The sequence below is a fragment of the Vulpes lagopus genome, chromosome 12 (assembly GCF_018345385.1).
Source record: "Vulpes lagopus strain Blue_001 chromosome 12, ASM1834538v1, whole genome shotgun sequence".
Lineage (NCBI taxonomy): Eukaryota > Metazoa > Chordata > Mammalia > Carnivora > Canidae > Vulpes > Vulpes lagopus.
This window is the reverse complement of record NC_054835.1, coordinates 46,621,804-46,640,057: the sequence shown is the minus strand read 5'-3', so window position 1 is coordinate 46,640,057 and position 18,254 is coordinate 46,621,804. Positions and strand designations below refer to the sequence as shown.

Here is an 18,254-nt window from a genome sequence, read left to right as displayed (position 1 = left end):
GTACGTAGGTGTTAGGTTTAAACCGATTTGAATTTGAGATTATGCAGAAATTGGTAGGAAAGCCTGAAAGTGGCAGTCTCTACTTTAGAGGAGTACAACTTTTTCTTTTAATTTTCTGTGTGTCATGAAATGTGATGTGACTGTATTAGTATACACTTGCTAGGCCAGTTTGCTTATTCTGAATGAACCGTGTCAATCTGATTTGCTCATTTACAGCTTCAATCGAATAGACATTCCGCCCTATGAAAGCTATGAAAAGTTATATGAAAAGCTGCTAACAGCCATTGAAGAAACATGTGGGTTTGCTGTGGAATGACGGACTTCAAGGATTTACCCAGGACTCTATTTATACCCCGACCGACAGCCTCCTTTCAGCAAAGTTTCGCGGAATGCTGAAATACAGGAAAATGCCCCCCCCCCTTCAAAAGATTTTTAGGACACTGTGAGGGGAAAGGACAATTTTGAAATTCCTTTTCAAGGAAAAAAAAGAGGTCTTTATGCTTTGCCATGAGGCCACACTCAGCTGCTATTTAAAATTAATATCTTGAACCTAAAGAATGCTGACTTTTCCTACATTTCCAGAGTTAGGCAGTATTCTACACTTAAAGACTACTACTATTTTTATAAAAGGTAATCTATTCAAATTGCTCCACAGATTTCAAGTCTCTCAAACATCAAGACAACTTCAGCAGTCGGTACACGTCACATTTCATTTTGATTGAATACATGATTTTGAACAGCTCCTGTACTTGCTCTTTGTAAAAGAAAAATAAATAAAATTATTTTGAATTATTCTACCTTTGTAAACAATTGGCTAAAGGAATCATTATCTTTAAAAAACAATTAAGCCATTTACATGTTTAATTACATTTTTCTATAGCAAAGCATTATATTTTAAAAGCATTATATGTTTCAAACTAGCCTAAGTAAGTCTTTTGTATATTTTTCAAGCACGAACTTCCTGGAATACAGCCACATAATTTTGGTTGTCAGATTCCTAATGCAACCATTTAGTCTAAACTTAGCTTATTTGATACAGTAAGATGCATTCAGGGGCTCCTTTTTTTAAGAGACTTTTAAAAAAATCCTAATTTTTTTATCTTGAATCAATATGATCAGGTATTTGGGATTTACTTCATCTTAAATGGAAATACTGCATTTTTATAGGTCCTCAGATTGTTGGATGGGATGGGATTTTCATTCTTTTGCTGGGTCAGCGTATCTTTAATATATATACTATTTCTGTAAACCAAAGTCTCCTATGACAAGTGCACCTAATTTATATTTTAATTATGGTCTAACTTTCAAGTAAACCATCTACAATCTTTGTTTAGCTGCTCATGATATTTTAATCAGCTAAAATTATGACAAAGGAAAAATTTTATTCAGCCAGCTTAGAAAACCCCTGTTTTTACCTAACAAAATGAAGGTAGGGGTGAGGAGGGGGTAGGATTACTGGAGAAATAGTGATTCTGAATCTATGGTATATATTACTTTAGAATGGAAGAATTCTGTTTTGGAGGTAAGGGAATCCCAGTTCCCTGGGTGTTGATCAGTGTCTGATTTTGAAATACCCAGATTGAGCTTTCAAGGTGTGTGGCATGTTGCATGATCCAGAAGGTAACCAAAATTCTGGAGTAAAGGATTGAAAAAATCTGAAATCATGGGTGGCTTTTAAAATCCAACTATCAGAAATCTGCACTATATATATTTTTTCTTACACAGATGTGAATCAAGAAGGGCAAATTTTGATGAGATAGCTCCTTGGAAATGTTGCAGCTTAATTATCAAGTGAATAGGCCCTTTGTGTTCTTTCATCTGATGGATTGGTTTTCAGTCTGTGTTCACGAACCAAGGGGTTCCTCAGAGGTGCCTCAGAAGTAGTGGTTTAAGAGAGGAGGGGACGGAGGGAGAGGAGGGGCCTGGTTGGTATTTGAGTTGAAGCCTCTAACTCCCCACCCTCAACCCCTTGTACAGGAGCAGCTCCCAAGTCCTCTCTTGTGTATTGGAATTCCAAGTAAGTTTTCCCAGAGGTGGGAGGTTGAGGCGGGCGGGGATAAAAGAAGCGGAAATTTTGCTATTTAGAAAAAAGAGTCGAGAACTGCTTGTGTAGTTTCGAAGCATTTGAATTTATTTCATTCAGCCAAATTGGACCGCTACATGCAAGCTAGTCATAGTCCTGTGCGGTGGTAACGTGCTTCCACTGACCTTTTCCTTCCCAGACACCTTGTGTCTTAGTAGCACTCGAGAACATCTTGAAATGTACAGAAAACGTTTCTAAACTCGATCAGTTGTCAGCATTCACGGTAGTACCCTATTGGCTGCAGACTCGTCTCTTGTATGTTATATTAAAGCACTAGTGCAGTGTGATTGTGCCTACTGTTACAATCTTCCAAAAACGAAGTCCATGCTGAACACGTTAGAGAAGTCCTAACCAATGGATGCAGGAGTAAATGCTACTATCATAACGTACAGTAAAGCAGGCTAGTACCATCGCTTTTGAGTGCCTTTTTAACTTTATAATGATGACTTAATAGAGCTTTAAAAGAAATCTACCCTAGCAGTCTGTGGTATCACCAACATGATTTATAAAGACATGATTTAGATTTCATTTTTCAAAATTACGTTACCTGATTACTTCCAAACAGGTGCTAAGCAAACTAAACCCCCACCATGTCATTGAATCTGAGACTAGCCCCTCATGTGTAATGTGAATATTTATTTCCACACATCCCTCTTAGCTGGGTTTTTCTGCTCCCTGCCCCTAGTTGTGTTATTCCAGATATGTGATGTCACGTTTCCATACAGTGCCTCTCCATCATGAGTGCTTAATTATGAACAGTGATTACTTTGTAGAGCTCATATGCAGTACAGAGGTGAGTTTTGTTTCAGAGGGTCTAATTTCTTGATGTAAAGAGTTTTTAAATAGTGCTGTGTATAGTGTACATTCTGTTTTGCACATAGTTTGTTGCCCTGAATGGGTTTTATTTTTACTGAGTCTTCTTCTTCTTCTTCTTTTGGTAGCATTTACGTTCAGAGCACAAAACTCCTTTCTTTTAAATACAATGTAATTTGCTTATTTTACAACACTAAGTCTGCTTTGAACTTCCAGTGTGTTGAACTGGTTGCATTGTTGGGAATTAGAGATTATTTCAGTCATCTGTACAGTTTGATAGAGCAGCTCCTCCCGCTTCTGTTTTTAAGCGGTAGCACGCAGCCGGTGGGTGCCACATGTGGCACCTAATGTTCTTAAGTTAGGGTGATGATTGTACCAAATGCTGAGTTGTTTTGTTTCTAGATGTAATTAGTTCACTTCATGTAATATTCTTCTTTCTCTCAAACTGACTTTAAAAACAAAGTTTTATCATTTTCATTGTATTTGTATTTATTACAGAGTGTTTTAGCTTTGATATTCTTTGTATTTTCACTCGGTTGTTACATGAGCTTTATCAATAACATCTGTATAAATGGTTTTTAAAAATTAACTATGTATGTGCCCATGCCGAAGTTGAGCAATAAAATGAATGCTGTTTGCACTGTCACAGCATCAAAGTTTTTAAAGAATACTGAGTTTACAATGAATTGTTTTGAAAAACCTTCACGATTGGCTTGATAAAGAGCTTAGGAACCATCACGAGAGAAGTTTAAGAAGATTCACGTGCCTTCCTTGGTTGTCTTTGTCACACTGCAGGGCTCCAGAGAGCTCAGACCCCCCTTCCTGTCCGCAGGCAGAGCAGGAAGGAGGGTGCTTGCTGGGCAGGTGGGCTGGCAGTGGCTGCTGGGGGGCTGTGTGGGATGGATTGCCGAGGCCGCCCTGGGCTCCCTGGGGAAGTGTTCCAGTCCCAGAACCGTGTCTGTCAGGGCTCTGGCGGGCAGAGCTGTGGTAGGGGCCTTTTTTGCTACCTTGGTGTTAAAGCAGTAAAATCCTCAAAAGGAGAAACCAATTACATTTTTCCGAGAAACCGACTTTAAGGGCCGTGATTTACAACTCTGTAAATGATAGTGGATCAAAGTCCAGCTAAATATATGGGTGGAAAAAAGGAATGGCTACGGTGTTTTCTCATCCACGGCACAGCCTGTGTAAGGCTCCCTGTAGCATAGGCCACACAGGAAGGAATGTTGGGGAAATGCAGCGCAAGTAGTAGTGGTAAAGTTCAAAGACTGGGCATGGTGTCCGTTTTTTTTATATCCTTTTGAAAATTTTTTTGCTTTGTCTTACCTTGCCATTTTTTCTGGTTATTATATAAAAGTCGTAGTGCTAGTATATTAAGGATGTTAGTATTTTTATAATCTATGAGCTATGCAAAAGTTTGATTTGACGTGTGTTATGTTTTTCTTTTTATTCTGTGACAACCTAAAAGGTATGTCTCTTCGTTGTGATGAAGGTTAACCTTGGGTATCCATTGCATTCATTTGTATTGTCTTTTTTTTTTTTTAAGATTATTTATTTATTCATGAGAGACACAGAGAAAGAGGCCGAGACACAGGCAGAGGGAAAAGCGGGCTCCATGCAGGGAGCCCGACGCAGGACTCAATCCCGGGACTCCGGGATCACACCCTGCACTGAAGGTAGACGCTCAACCGCTGAGCCATCTGGGCGTCCCTTTATTTGTATTGTCAACCCGAGAAGCTTATAGGATATAGCTTAGGATATAGACCACGAATGAGAGCTTTGTAACAGGATAAAGGTAATTATACAGAAAAAAGGGTTGTATTCCTACATTTACACTCTTAGCAAACTAGACAAGCCCAATTTTAATTTATTAAAGATTTTAAAATTTGTTTTAAAGATTGATTTGAGAACAAGCGAGAGTGGAGGGGGAGGGGCAGACAGAGATGTATAAAAAATCCCAAGCAGACACCATCCTGTGCATGGAGCCCAGTGCAGGGCTCGATCTAATGATGCTGCGATCATGACCTGAGCCGAAACCAAAAGCTGGACACTTAACTGACTGTACCACCCAGGCACCCCAACGTATTTTAAGTAGTTTCTATACCCAGTGTGGGGCTTGAACTCAAAACTCCAAAATCAAGGGTCACATACTCCACTGATGGAGCCAGCCAGGTATCCTGACAAGCCAGATTTTGAAGTTACATTTTATTAGGTCTTTTCCCTATGACTTTTTTTGGTTGTTGTTCATTCAACAAATAGCAACTGTATTCCTGTGTGTCAGGCTCTGTACTCGTTGCTAGATACAGCTTCTCTCTTGTGTTTGTGTTTGTCGTACAGTTGGCTACATTTCCACAGTTGGCTACAATCCACGGTGATCTGCTCACCTGTTGCTGGTTAGCATACTTCTGTGGCTATTTGGGCTATGATCTATCTAGGTTAACAATGCCTTTAATATGAGCTGTCAATCCCACTTCTGTCTCCCTTATAGGGTTTTGTAAGTGAAGGAAGTGGGGAGGCAACTGTAGCAGTCCTTGGGGTGGGGAGGGACCCTTCTAAGATATTTCTCCTGCCCACCCGAATGTTCATGAAGTGTTCTGACTTTTAGCCCAGGAACTGGGCTTGAGGATGGAGATGCACATCAGACTCAACCTTTCAGACCACTCACTTCTCCCAGAGATGATGCTGGCATGGCAAGAAGGGGAGAACCATCGAGACCAGAAGGGCCAAGTTCTTTTTAAAAATTGAGGTATAACAAGATTAGTTTCAGTTGTACAACTTAATGATTTGGTATTCGTGTATGTTGCAGATTGATTACCACATAAGGTTTAGTGTAACATCAATCACCATATATAGTTACAATTTTTTTTTCTTGTGATGAGAACTTTTAAGATCTACTCTGTTAGCATTTTTCAATATGCAATATAGTATGAACTAGAGTCACCGTGCTGTACATTATATCCCTGTGACTTCTTTAATTTATAATTGAAACTTGTACCTTTTGGCCCCTTTCACTCATTTTGCTGTCAGCCCCCGTCCCCCTTTCTGGCAACCACCAATCTTTTCTCTGTATCCATTTTGTTTCTCATTCCACATATGAGATAATAGTATTTGTCTTTCTTGGACATACTTCACTTAGTGTAACACCTTTACAGTGTTTTTTTTTTCTTTATGGCTGAATTATGCTGCATTGTATATAAACACCATTGTTTTCCATATTTGGCTATTGTAAATAATGCTGCAGTGAATATGGGGGTGCATACATCTTTTCCAGTTAGTGTTTTCATTTTCTTCCGATAAATACCCAGAAGTGGAATTGCTGAAACATACAGTTAACTAAAAAAATTTTTTAAAGATTTATATTTTAGAGAGTGCAGGCAGGGAGGGGCAGAGGAAGAGAGAATCCTCAAGCAGACTCCCCACTGAACATGGAGTCCCATGTGGGGCTTGATCCCAGGACTCTGAGATCATGACCTGAGCCAAAACCAAGTTAGACACTTAACTGACTGAGCCACCCAGCAGGTGCCCCGTCTATTTTGAATTTTTTGAGGAACCTCCATATTGTTTTCCTTTGTGAATAGCCTATTTTACATTCCCACAAACAGTGGACAAGGGTTCCCTTTTATCCACAACATTTCTTTTTGGTAATAGCCATTCTAACAGGCGTGAGGTGCTTTTGATTTGCAGTTCCCGGATTAGTGATGTTGAGCACCTTTTCATGGACCTGTTGGTTGTGTCATCTTTGTAAAAACGTCTGTTCAGTTCTGTTCGTTGTTTCCTTTTTCTTTTTTAATTTAAATTCAGTTTGCCAACATTTACACCCAGAGCTCATCTCATTGTGTGCCTTCCTTTATCCCCACCACCCATATACCCCATCCCTCCACCCACCTCCCCTTCTGCAGCTGTTTCCCAGAATCAGGAGTCTCTCATGGTTTGTCTTCCTCTGTAATTTTTCACCACTCGGTTTCCCCCCTTCCTTTATTGCTTTCAAAATAGTGAATTTCTTATATTCCCACATGAGTGAGACCAAATGATAACTGCCTTTCTCCGATTGGCTTATTTCACTCAGCATAATACCCTCCAGTTCCATCCCCATCGATGTAAATGGTAGGTATTCATCCTTTCTGATGGCTGAGTAATAGTCCATTTTGTGTGTGTGTCACATCTTTATCTGTCAAAGGACATTGTGGCTCCTTCCACAGGTTGGCTATTGTGGACATTGTTGCTATGAACACTGGGGTGCAGGTGTCCTGTTGTTTCACTACCTCTGTATCCTTGGGGTAAATACCCAGTAGTGCAATTGCTGAGTTGTACAGTAGCTCTATTTTTAACTTCTTGAGGAACCTCCAGTTTTCCAGAGTGGCTGCACCAGCCTGCATTCCCACCAACAGTGCGAGGGTTCCCCTTTCTCCACATCCTCACCATTTGTTCTTTCTTGTCTTAATTTTATCCATTCTCACTGGTATGAGGTGGTATCTCATTGTGCTTTTGATTTGTATTTCCCTGATGACACGTGATGTGGAGCACTTTCTCATGTGCTTGTTGGCCATGTGTATGTCATCTTTGGAGAAATGTCCATTCATGTTTTCTGCCCGTTTCTTGACTGTCTTTAGGGTGTTTTTAAGTTCTTTATAGATCTTGGATACTAGCCCTTTATCTGATATATCATTTGCAATTACTGTCTCCCATTTGGTTTCCTTTGCTGTGCAGCCTTTTATCCTGATGAAGTCCCAATAGTTCATTATTACTTTTACTTCCCTTGCCTTTTTTCTTTAAAAGATTTTATATGACACAGAAGGAGCACAAGCAGGGGAAGCAGCAGGCAGAGGAGAGAGGGAGAAGCAGGCTCCTTGCTGATCAAGGAGCCTGATGTGGGGTTTGATCCCAGGACTCGGGATCCTGACAGGAGCTGAAGGCAGATGCTTAACCAACGGAGGCACCCAGGCGCCCCTCCCTTGCCTTTATAGATGTATCTTCTATGCCTATTTTTTAATCATATAGGGGTTTTTTTTGGCTGAGTTATGTTTTTTGAGGGAGAGAGGATCTTAAGCAGGCTCCACACCCAGCATAGAGCCTGATGCGGGGCTCAATCTCCTGACCTTGAGATTATGGCCTGTGCCAAAATAAAGTTGGATGCTTAACCAAGTCACGTAGGCGTCCTAAATTGTATGAATTCTTAATATATTTTGGATATTAATCCCTTGTTAGTATCTCATTTGCTAATCTTTTATCCCCATTCAATAGGTTGCCTTTCATTTTGTTGGTTTCCTTTGTTAGGCAGAAGTATTTTAGTGTGATGTAGTCCCACTTGATTTTTGCTTTTGATGTGAAATGCAAAAAAATCATCACCAAGACCAATGTCAAGAAGCTTACCTCTCATGTTTTCTTCTAGGAGCTTTATGGTCCTGGACCTTACGTTCAACCCTTTAATCCAATTGGAGTTAATTTTGTGTATAGGACAATGGTTCGGTGTCATCTTTTGCATGTGACTGTCTTGCTTTCCTGATACCATTGAAGAGACTGTCCTTTCCCTATTGTATATTCTTAGCTCACTTGTTGTAAACTAATTGACCACATATCTGTGGGTTTATTTCTGGGCTCTCCATCCTATTCCACTGATCTGTGTATTTCTATGCCAATTGTTTTGATTATTACAGCTTTGTCATACAGTTTGAAATCCGGGAGCACGATGCTTCCAGCTTTGTTCTTCAGCAAAGTTTTATTTTTCTTCCATATTTTAATTTATATTCTAGTTAGTTGACATATAAGTTTAATATTGGTTTCAGGAGTAGAATTCAGTGATTCTTCACTTACATATAATACCCAGTGCTCCTTGTATCAATCACGTGCCCTCCTGAATATCCATCACCCATTTAGCCCATCCCCCCACTCACCTCCCCTCTAGCAATCCTCAGTTTGTTCTCTTATATCATTAAGAGTCTCTTATGGTTTGCCTCCCCCGCTCTCCTTCTCCAGAGGACAAAATTGTTTGTTTTCTTTAACGATTTTATTCGTATATGAGAGAGAGGCAGAGACATAGGCAGAGGGAGAAGCAGGCTCCCTGTGGGGAGCCCGATGCAGGACTCAATCCCAGGACCCCAGGATCACGACATGAGCCAAACGCAGATGCTCAACCACTGAGCCACTCAGGTAAAGGCACGTTTTAGTTTAAGACAAGAAGAAATTGATCGTGTCAATCAAATCTGCTGGGTAAGTCTGAATGGCTTGAAATGCCAGATGAAACCTGTTCATATGCTCATCACCACGCTACTCTCTACATGCCCAAATGGGAACCTCTCTTCTCCCCTTTGGTCCTTTCCTGGTGCCCTGTGCCATTCCCTGCCTTTGATCAACAAAGTTCCATTATCCTCAACTGCTCTGAAGCCTCCTCCCAGCTCCTGACCTTCACTAAAGCTGAAGCCTCCTTCTCCATGGAAGGTACCATACCCTGCTGGGTTTTGAGGATTTTCCCCTCTCCTATTGCTCCATACCAAAAATAGGGTTGGTGTACCTTGCATGGTTCAAAGTCCACTGTACCTCTTCCCACCTGCAAGCACTAGTGCTCCCTGAGGCCCATACTTTTTTGCCTTCCACCCTTTGCCTGTCCTCTGCCAACTAACAAGCCGTATACACAAATTCTTATCTTCCAGCCACCAGATGAAAAATCTACACACATCTACACAGTATCTTACACGTTTAACCCCAGTCCCCACCTCTGATGACAAGCCCACGCTCCTAGTGCTTTTCCAAATTAGAGATTTTTATTGTTTTTACTCAACTATAGCAATAGGCTTGTTAATTACTTTAGTGTAACTATGACTAATGAAGAACGTGTGCCTGCAGTCCCCCTTTTAAGTCATAAATCCAAAATGGTATACTTTAAGAAAATGATTTTTATTTTAAAAATTTCATAAAGTATTGGAATTAATATATAACTAAGGCATTTAGAAAGGAGTCTCCTGGTTTAAATTATTTACTGGCTCAGTTCTAGCTCTAGCCTAGTAAAGTCCTCTCAGAAACTTCACTTATAAAATCTGGCCTTATGGGAAAGGATTTTTACTGTACTGAAAAGAAGCCATATGAAGCCGAGATCTGAAGCGCTCGGCTTCCAATTCCCGGAAGAAAGCATCGTCGTCATTCTGGGTTATCATGTGCTGCAGCTGCTGAATTTCCTTCTCCATCTTCAATCTCAGCTCCCTCTTCACCTTATACAATGTCTAAAAGAGAATTCACATCATCCTGTGATTCACATTTGTCCGGCCCTTGCCTATTTTTGCTCCCCCTCCCTCTTTCAGCTCCTCAAGCTTCTGTAATTTTACGAGCTCTTACAGAGACTTAACAGATAAAATTAACAGGATAAATCCTGTGTATAGGGTTAACCACAGGATAAGTGTTTTGAATTGTAGTACAGTTGTTTTCTACTTCTTAAATACGTAAATTGATTATTTCTCTCCTGTTAATTATTACCTGGGCCTGGGATTTCTCTCTGGCTTTGAGTTCCTGGCGTTCTTGTGATATGGCTTCTGCCAGCAATGAAAACTGTACAGAGAGGAAAACAAATGTTTATCTGTAGCCCAAATTTAGTAATTCTTATAATATAATGTTCACAGACTTAAAAATCTTTTTTTTTTTTTTAAGATTTTATTTATTTATTCATGAGAGACACAGAGTGAGTGAGACAGAGGGAAAAGCAGGCTCCATGCAGGAAGCCTGACGTGGGACACACAATCCCAGGACTCCAGGATCACACCCTGAGCCAAAGGCAGACACTCAACTGCTGAACCACCCAGGCGTCCCAAAAACCTTTAATAGAAATAGGGCAATATAACTGTGCTGCTAGCTTACTGTGAATCATCAGACTAACCTATATAGTGACAGGTTCTGAGTTAATAACAGACTAAGCTGCTGGTGGTCAGGATTAAGCACATTAGAATGTGAACCAGCAACAGTGAGCCTACCTGGTCTTTATAGTAGTTCTCCATTGAGTCCAGTTCATTCTGGTGCTGTCTCTTTTGTTCAGCTCGCTTTTCTTTGGCATAGTTTCTTAAGTCTCGTAATCTCTGCTTCTGAATCTGTAAACCTTCTTCAAACAATTTCTTAAATATCTGTTTAGTTAGAAAAATAAAGTTATGCTGAACTTTCATGGAAGAACATAAACATTTTGTCCAACTATACTGATTCTATTTCACAAAGTCTTTAGTATCAGCCTGAGATATCCACATACCATAAAATTCACCCCTTTAAGAGGTATAATTCAATAGATTTTTGTATATTCAGAGCTGTGCAACCATCATCATTTCAGAAAGAAGCCCCTATACTCATTAGCAGCCACTCTCCCATCTACCTCATCCCACCTACTGCAACCCCTAATATACTAGGTCTGTAAATTTGCCTATTCTGTATATTTCATGTAATCATAAAATATGTGGCCTTTTGTATTTGGTTTCTTTCACTTAGCATGTTTTCAAGTTTCATCTATATTGTAGCAAGTATCAATACTTCATTCCTTCTTATTGCCAGGTAATATTCCACTGTATGGGTATATCACATTTTGTTTATCCATTCATCAGCTGATAGGCCTTTGGGTTTTTTCCTCTTTTTATATATTATAAATAATGCTGCTATAGAAAATTGTACATAGGTTGTGTGGATATATACCTAGCAGTGAAATTACGGAATCATAGGGTAGCGATGGTAACCTTTTGACGAACTGCCAGACTGTGATCTAAAGTGGTTGCATCATTTTGCCAGCCCTGCATGAGGGTTGTAACTTCTCCACATCTTTGCCAACACCTGTCTTTTATTTCAGCAATTTTAGTGAGTGGTTTCCCACTGTGGTTTTGATTTGTACTTCCTTAATGACCAGTGGCATTCAGCATCCTTTCCTGTATCCTCAAATTCTCTAATGCTTTCAGAAAGCAGTTCTCAAGGAGCCACGTATATAGAGGAAGAACCGCGGCCAGAGAAGAAACAAATGGTGCATTTATACATGTGCACAACTAAGGGTGAGGTGGTTATCATCGAACTGGGCCAGAGGAAAACAAATTATTCAAAGGATTTGGATATGCTGATTTTCCTTAGAGCCATGCATTCATCAGTATTATCTTAGTCAAGTAACTTCACCTCACATCAGTAGTATGGTCTAGAAATGAGGATGGATGATAGCAGTGGCCCAATTAACTAATTACCTTAATGTTTTATTCTAGAGATGAAATTTACTGCCAGTTTGGAATCCCAAAAGATTAAGCATTTCAGCCTGATTAGGATGAAACAACAAATACCTTGGAGAAATACTTCACAGTGCATCTGTCCCACACTCCTTTCTCAATTTTATGTGGAATCCAGGTCATCCAGTCACATCTTAAGTCCCTGTCCCTTCTAACAAACTCCCAAACCCCTTGAAGCAGTTGTACTGGGGAACAAGTGCAGGAGGTCGGAGGAATAAGGCCTTACATTCAGATGAGAGCACTGGAGACAGAGCAGACTGAATACCATGCGGATAATAAAATGAGGCACGGACAAGTCAAAACTCTCATAGGATGCATCTTAGGTCTTGCATTTGGATTTTGGATTCAAATTGGGAAGGAATTGCAAGGTAGTCCTGAAAGCTAACAGATAAAATTCATCCATCTGACAGGATTGGATAAAAAGCTGTATTTACCATTTCTTCCCGGGTCCTCATTCTCATCATTTTTGCACGCAACTGAACTCTGTAATCATCGTAGTATTTCCGGGCACGGACAATCTGCTGCCGATTTTCTTTTATCTTTGACTGTGTCAGCTTTTGCCTATGAATGCGGTCCTTGAAGTCTTGCTGGGAAAGGGAAAAAGAGTTAAGAACAAGACAGATTTTGGCATTCTTAGCTGCTCCAGTCACCATCGCAAGATCTTCAAGGAGTAGCCAGGCATGTAGGGCCAGTGGCCTATCACCCGGGCATAGACTCTATAAAACTGTCGGCTCCCAGAAGCCTTCTAGCCTTTGGTAGGTTCATCGCCAGTCCAAAGGGCTGCCCCAACAAGCCCACACTGCTACAGATGATCTTGGTGGAATTTGAAGATCTCATCTTCACATGTACCGGACGGGGTCACCAAAGCCACACCCAGATGCCAGCTTAACAGGAGTAGAAAAAAAGACATTCCGACTTTCAAGCAAAGCTTTTAGTTCCACCAAGGGTATTTATGTAAAAACGAAGGAAATTAGACAATATCTTATAAAGTACTAAGGGTGAAATCTGGTCATGTACATAAAGCCCTCAACAAGGTGTTCAGACTGATACTTTTCTTTTCCCTAATAGTTTTCAAATGGCTTCCTCTTCTTTCTCTGGAACTGCTTAGGAATATAGTTCCTACTGCTTATCTCAACCAAGAGTCTTAAAATCTCTTCTAACATCGTCTTTGACTTCTGTCCTCTTCATTATACTGAGGAGAAGATGTGCTATGTACAATTCTCAATCCAAATTAGAAGGGATAGGGGATCCCTGGGTGGCGCAGCGGTTTAGCGCCTGCCTTTGGCCCAGGGCACGATCCTGGAGACCCCGGATCGAATCCCATGTCGGGCTCCCGGTGCATGGAGCCTGCTTCTCCCTCTGCCTGTGTCTCTGCCTCTCTCTCTCTCTCTCTCTCTCTGTGTGTGACTATCATAAATAAATAAATAAAAATTAAAAAAAAAAAAAACAAATTAGAAGGGATGATGATAAACTAGCTCAGCTCTATACTTGTGATCTAAGAAGATCAGAGCAGACAAAAAGCATTAGCTTACAACCACTTGGTACCTCGAAGTTGCTGTGGAAGTAGAGACAGACCTGAATTAAAATCTCAACCCTGCCTCTTGCTGATTACAGTGGGACCAACCACAAGTTAGCATCTCAAAGAAAACATCTCCCGTTATGTTACTCGACCAAATGAAGCTGTATATGTAAGCACCTTTGCCCCTCATCAGTTTTGGTTACAGCTCTAGATGCTTCCATAGGCACTTGTTAAAGGCAAAAGTCTCTGGGACTGTTACCCAGCTATATAAATACAAGTCATTAACACAACTTACAAATTCAAAATTATTAACACAACTTGATCTTAACATACCAATCTCTTGTTGTGTTCATATTCTTTCTTGACAAGTGCAGTAAGGAGGTCATGCCTTTTTAAGGCTGCTTCTATCTTTAAAAGGGACAGAAAGGAAGGACGTTAATAATGCTATTCAATAGATTCTGAAGGATAAGCTCTTCTCCTGATTTATATTCCTAAGCTTGTAATTGACAGTTAACTTACTTCATCCTGGAGTTTCTTCTTTGATCTATTTTCTCTATATGCATCTTTTCTGAGCTGTTCAATCTGTGTAATTTGCTCTTTCCACATTTTGCTTAGTGTTTGGCCAGAAACATAGAGAAATGGAAACTGCTCCAGCATAAGGGGCAGGAGACTGTGTTCATTCACTTTCACTGTAAGGTCAAAACAAAAAAACAAAAAAACCTCCTCAATCTGAGACAGTTTCTGATGGCGTTTAATAAGACCTCTCATTCTATCTTCCTGATAGAGCAAAGCTTATCTAGTGATGCAGTCTGGTCCTGAAAAGAATAAATCTAAAAGTACATCATTAACTTTTGCACTCCTTCTTTGATCCGAGTACTACCAGTAAGGATGAAAATAACACTCAACAGTTCTGACTGATGACATGCTGTTCTTGTGAAGTCCATCCTAACAACTCAGCTGACTCAGCGACTGAGGTGGACGCTGTGTGTGTGTGTGTGGTCAAACACACTTCTCAGCCCCACCAGGAGGCAAACTCTTCTGATGGGATGTAATTAGAAGGCCAGCAGTGTTTGAAATGGAACCCTGGCATTTCACATGATCTCGTTTTCCTTGTAACTGGACTCTAACACTCACTGGCACCAACTGTCAACATAACAGGAGCTGGACAGGACATCTGCTTGCTTTGGAGCATCCCTTGGGTTCTACCAACTTCCCAGAAACAAAGAAAAGGCAACTAGTGTGAGTGAGCAGATTGAAGCAAAAGCTGGAGCAGCAGGTAGTACCTTATTGTGCCTCTGGTACCAATATACAGGCCTCCTGAAGGTATTTAGAGTTTTAAATAAATGCCTTAACAGTTTTATCTCTCTTTATAGAAATCTAGCATATGGCAGTGATAAAAGGGGAACTTTCTCCAGCTCACTGGTGGATGTTAAGTTTTCAGTGCTGTGTCCTTGGAATGTAGCACACACTTTCAAAGTATGCCAGTTTTCCATAAAGTACAATTTTGTGGTTCTTACTTGGAACTGCTTTATTTGGCTTTGGCAAGCCACCTCTTGGACTTGGAGTTGTGGTTTTTCTGGAGTAAGTCTTCCAGGGCTGACTGTGTTTTGGAGTTCCTTTATGAACAGCTTCTCTGTATATTTTTTCCTTAGAAGCAGACAGACATAAGAACAAAAATGAGAGAAATCTAATAACTCTTTAATACATTGTCTTAAATATTACATATTGACAAAAATAGCTAACTAATCCCCAACCAAACACCTTACTTCAAATTTCTAAAATCTGGTTAGTGTTTATCTACCCCAAGTTAAAAGCATCTTTTGGTTTCTGGCACCCCTTGGAATTTCAGAGTCACCATAGTCCCACATCCTCAATACAACCACTAATAATGTTTTGATGTACTGGCTTCTTTGACAACTTTTTCCATGTAGATTAAAAAAATTCTTAAATCATGTTTAGTTGTAACCATACTGTATTTTATATCCTGTTTTGTTCATGAACATTCCAGCACAAGCATTTTTGCTGTTTTCACTTACTTTCTATAACCATCCTTTTAAAAGGCAATAGACATGTCTGCTTTGGGCTGCTTCTACCCAGGCACAGAACAGATGAGATTTCTCCTCATTCCCCTTTAACCTGTCAGCCTCAACTATCTTTTAAACCTCTGGTCAACTGCTAAACAGAACCCCTTAAAAACCGATGACGTCTTGGATAAGAAGGAAAAGTGCTGGTGTCCTTTGGTACCATGTCTTGCCACATTTTAGCAACGTGGCTACTCTATAAAATAAGAGAAACTCCTGCATCATGAGATGAAATACTAAGGAGATAATGATTAAGGCCTGTTGATTTCTTTTTCCTTTTAAAAAGATCATCTCTGTACTTTCCACTGATCTGATCAAATTGCATTTATTACAGTAGAGACTTTTACCCACTGTTTCCTTCTCCTCATTTATTCCTAGAGATCCAATATTCTCCTGAACTTTATTTCTTCTTAGTTCCCTTTCAAATGCTTCGGTTATTGCCTAGAAGCAGAAAAAGCCATATGACATTATAGTTATCAAAAACATATACGAAATGAAAATGCAGGGAAAAAAATTAACCTAAAATTCTGCCATTTGAGTCATTTTTTTTTAAGGTCCTTTCAGGCCCCACTATCATAAATATACATTATTTAACAGACATGTAATTGGAGCATAAAATTTTACATAATGCATTTCTTTATTTTCAAGTTTTGTTAATTATTTTGACAGTCCCTTGAATGAAAGTTACACGCTGAATTGAAGTTACATGTTATTATAAAACATCTGAATTTCAGTTTTTCACTATCACAAACTATACTGTAGCAAACAATTTAAGTGTTCTAAATTTATGCTGTGTATCAAAATCCCTATTCCACAGCAGAAAGCCTTCCTTGGTAATCATACATTCTCCATGTTGAATCCTAAACACCTCTGCTCATTTCTGTCTTGGGCACTTTAATCCTATCTGTAACTCAACTGGCCTATCACTTTTAATCCACCTCAAATTCTCATCCTCTCTGAAATATCAACCCATACGGATCTACTTCTAAACCCATTAGAGTACTGGGTTATATTTAACAAGGTTAGTTTTCTTAGAATATCCCAAGTTTCATGTTCCCTAAAGGCAGGGGTGGAGGAGGGGGAGGCACATAAAAGCTGTGTCACATAATTTCCTATCATCCACTCAGTTCAAGAATATTAAATGCATTTTAGGGCTTTAATGACCTAAATGCACAGTCACTATAATATTTGGTTGAGGGTAAACTGTATTGCCTACTACCCAATTGTAGTCAAAGATGGAATGTACCTTTGCTTGGAATTGGCGGATATCTGTTTCTTTTGGCTTTCGCTGCCGTTTTTTCTCCATATGGAATTGTGTGTTTTTGTTAACTGGAGAAGGAGAGAGTGAATGAGATCTGTAGGGTGGTGTTCTACGCGTGGGAATTCCTACAACATGGAAGAAACATGTACCATTAGTTCCTATATCGCCAGAAATATTAAGTTGGAAATCAAATGGTTTTTACCTAATCCAAAAAGAATGACTGTGAATGTGCTAAACATGTTCTCTCCTATAACTAATTTGTGTTTATTTGTATGTTTAGTGAGACCAAGTAAACAAATACACACAAATGTATAGAGTCTCAAAAAAGTACTTAGGTTCTATTTTCAACTTTGGGTTGAAAAGAAAGCAACATGTGGAATTAAGTGGAATGAAGTGGTGGTAGAGAAAGAAAATGTTAAGTATATATATACATCTTACCCTTATAAAGCAGCATGCTTAGAAGAAAAAGTTAATGTAGTTCATCATTTTCTAAGTAGTCCCAATTTTTCCTTATGTAGTTAAGTTAGCCCTAACTCCATAATACTTAAGAAATCTAACAAATCACAAATGTTTTTATGTTACAGTGTTTTTAGTTTTACTTGGGCATCTGCTAGTTGTATAGAGGTAGACTCCATGCCTTTTCAGAAAAATGAGAAAGTCTAAGGTTAAGGAAATTAGTTTGACATGTTTATAAATAAACCTTCCCAGGGAATTCAAATTTCACTCAGCTTTTTTTTTTTTTTTTAACTCTTTTAATTCAAATCTTTCAAATGCAGTTTAAATGTAATAAGATATTAAGGGGGTTCCTGACAGGCTCAGTTGGAGGAGCATGCAACTCCTGATTTCAGGGTCATGAATTTGAGCTGTGTGTTGGGCACTGAGATTACTTAATTAAAAAAACAAATAAGATATTGGGGTGCCTAGGTGGCTTAGTCAGCTGGGCACCCGACTCTTGGTTTTGGCTCAAGTCAGAATCTCAGGATTGTGAAATAGGCCTATTGACACAGGGAGGAGTCTGCTTGAGAGTCTCTCTTCCTCCTCTTGCTTACTCTCTCTTAAAATAAAATCTTAAAAAAAAGATATTAAGAAAAACTGACCTGCACCATTTACATGATGTTTTTATGACATCTTATTATGTTCATAATGTACTCTTTTCATCAAAGAGCCAATGAAAAAAACATTTTAACTTAAAATGAATTTTCAAAATTGGGTACGGTATGTATGTGTATCTTAAGTAAGGGAAACATGTAGGTAACTAGGTGAGGCTTACTTTGAG

General features: G+C 39.5%; 2 protein-coding genes across 3 annotated transcripts in view; one reads left to right on the top strand and one right to left on the bottom strand.

Moving 5' to 3' along the window:
- SMURF2 (SMAD specific E3 ubiquitin protein ligase 2) overlaps positions 1-3,566 on the top strand; it is a 122,605-nt gene extending 119,039 nt beyond the window's left edge. Inside the window, exon 19 of the mRNA XM_041725565.1 lies at positions 217-3,566. Within this exon, the coding sequence (XP_041581499.1) occupies positions 217-316 (100 nt within the window). The 3' untranslated portion in view covers positions 317-3,566. The remainder of the gene's footprint in view (positions 1-216) is intronic.
- Positions 3,567-9,632: 6,066 nt separating this feature from the next.
- CEP95 (centrosomal protein 95) overlaps positions 9,633-18,254 on the bottom strand; it is a 35,052-nt gene continuing 26,430 nt past the window's right edge. For both annotated transcript variants that reach the window (XM_041724011.1, XM_041724012.1), the window contains 9 exons: positions 16,964-17,103; positions 16,069-16,158; positions 15,154-15,283; positions 14,156-14,325; positions 13,970-14,044; positions 12,552-12,704; positions 10,849-10,995; positions 10,358-10,429; positions 9,633-10,107 (listed from right to left, as the gene is read on the bottom strand). In XM_041724011.1, coding sequence (XP_041579945.1) covers positions 9,931-10,107; positions 10,358-10,429; positions 10,849-10,995; positions 12,552-12,704; positions 13,970-14,044; positions 14,156-14,325; positions 15,154-15,283; positions 16,069-16,158; positions 16,964-17,103 — 1,154 coding nt within the window. In that variant the 3' untranslated portion in view covers positions 9,633-9,930. The remainder of the gene's footprint in view (positions 10,108-10,357; positions 10,430-10,848; positions 10,996-12,551; positions 12,705-13,969; positions 14,045-14,155; positions 14,326-15,153; positions 15,284-16,068; positions 16,159-16,963; positions 17,104-18,254) is intronic.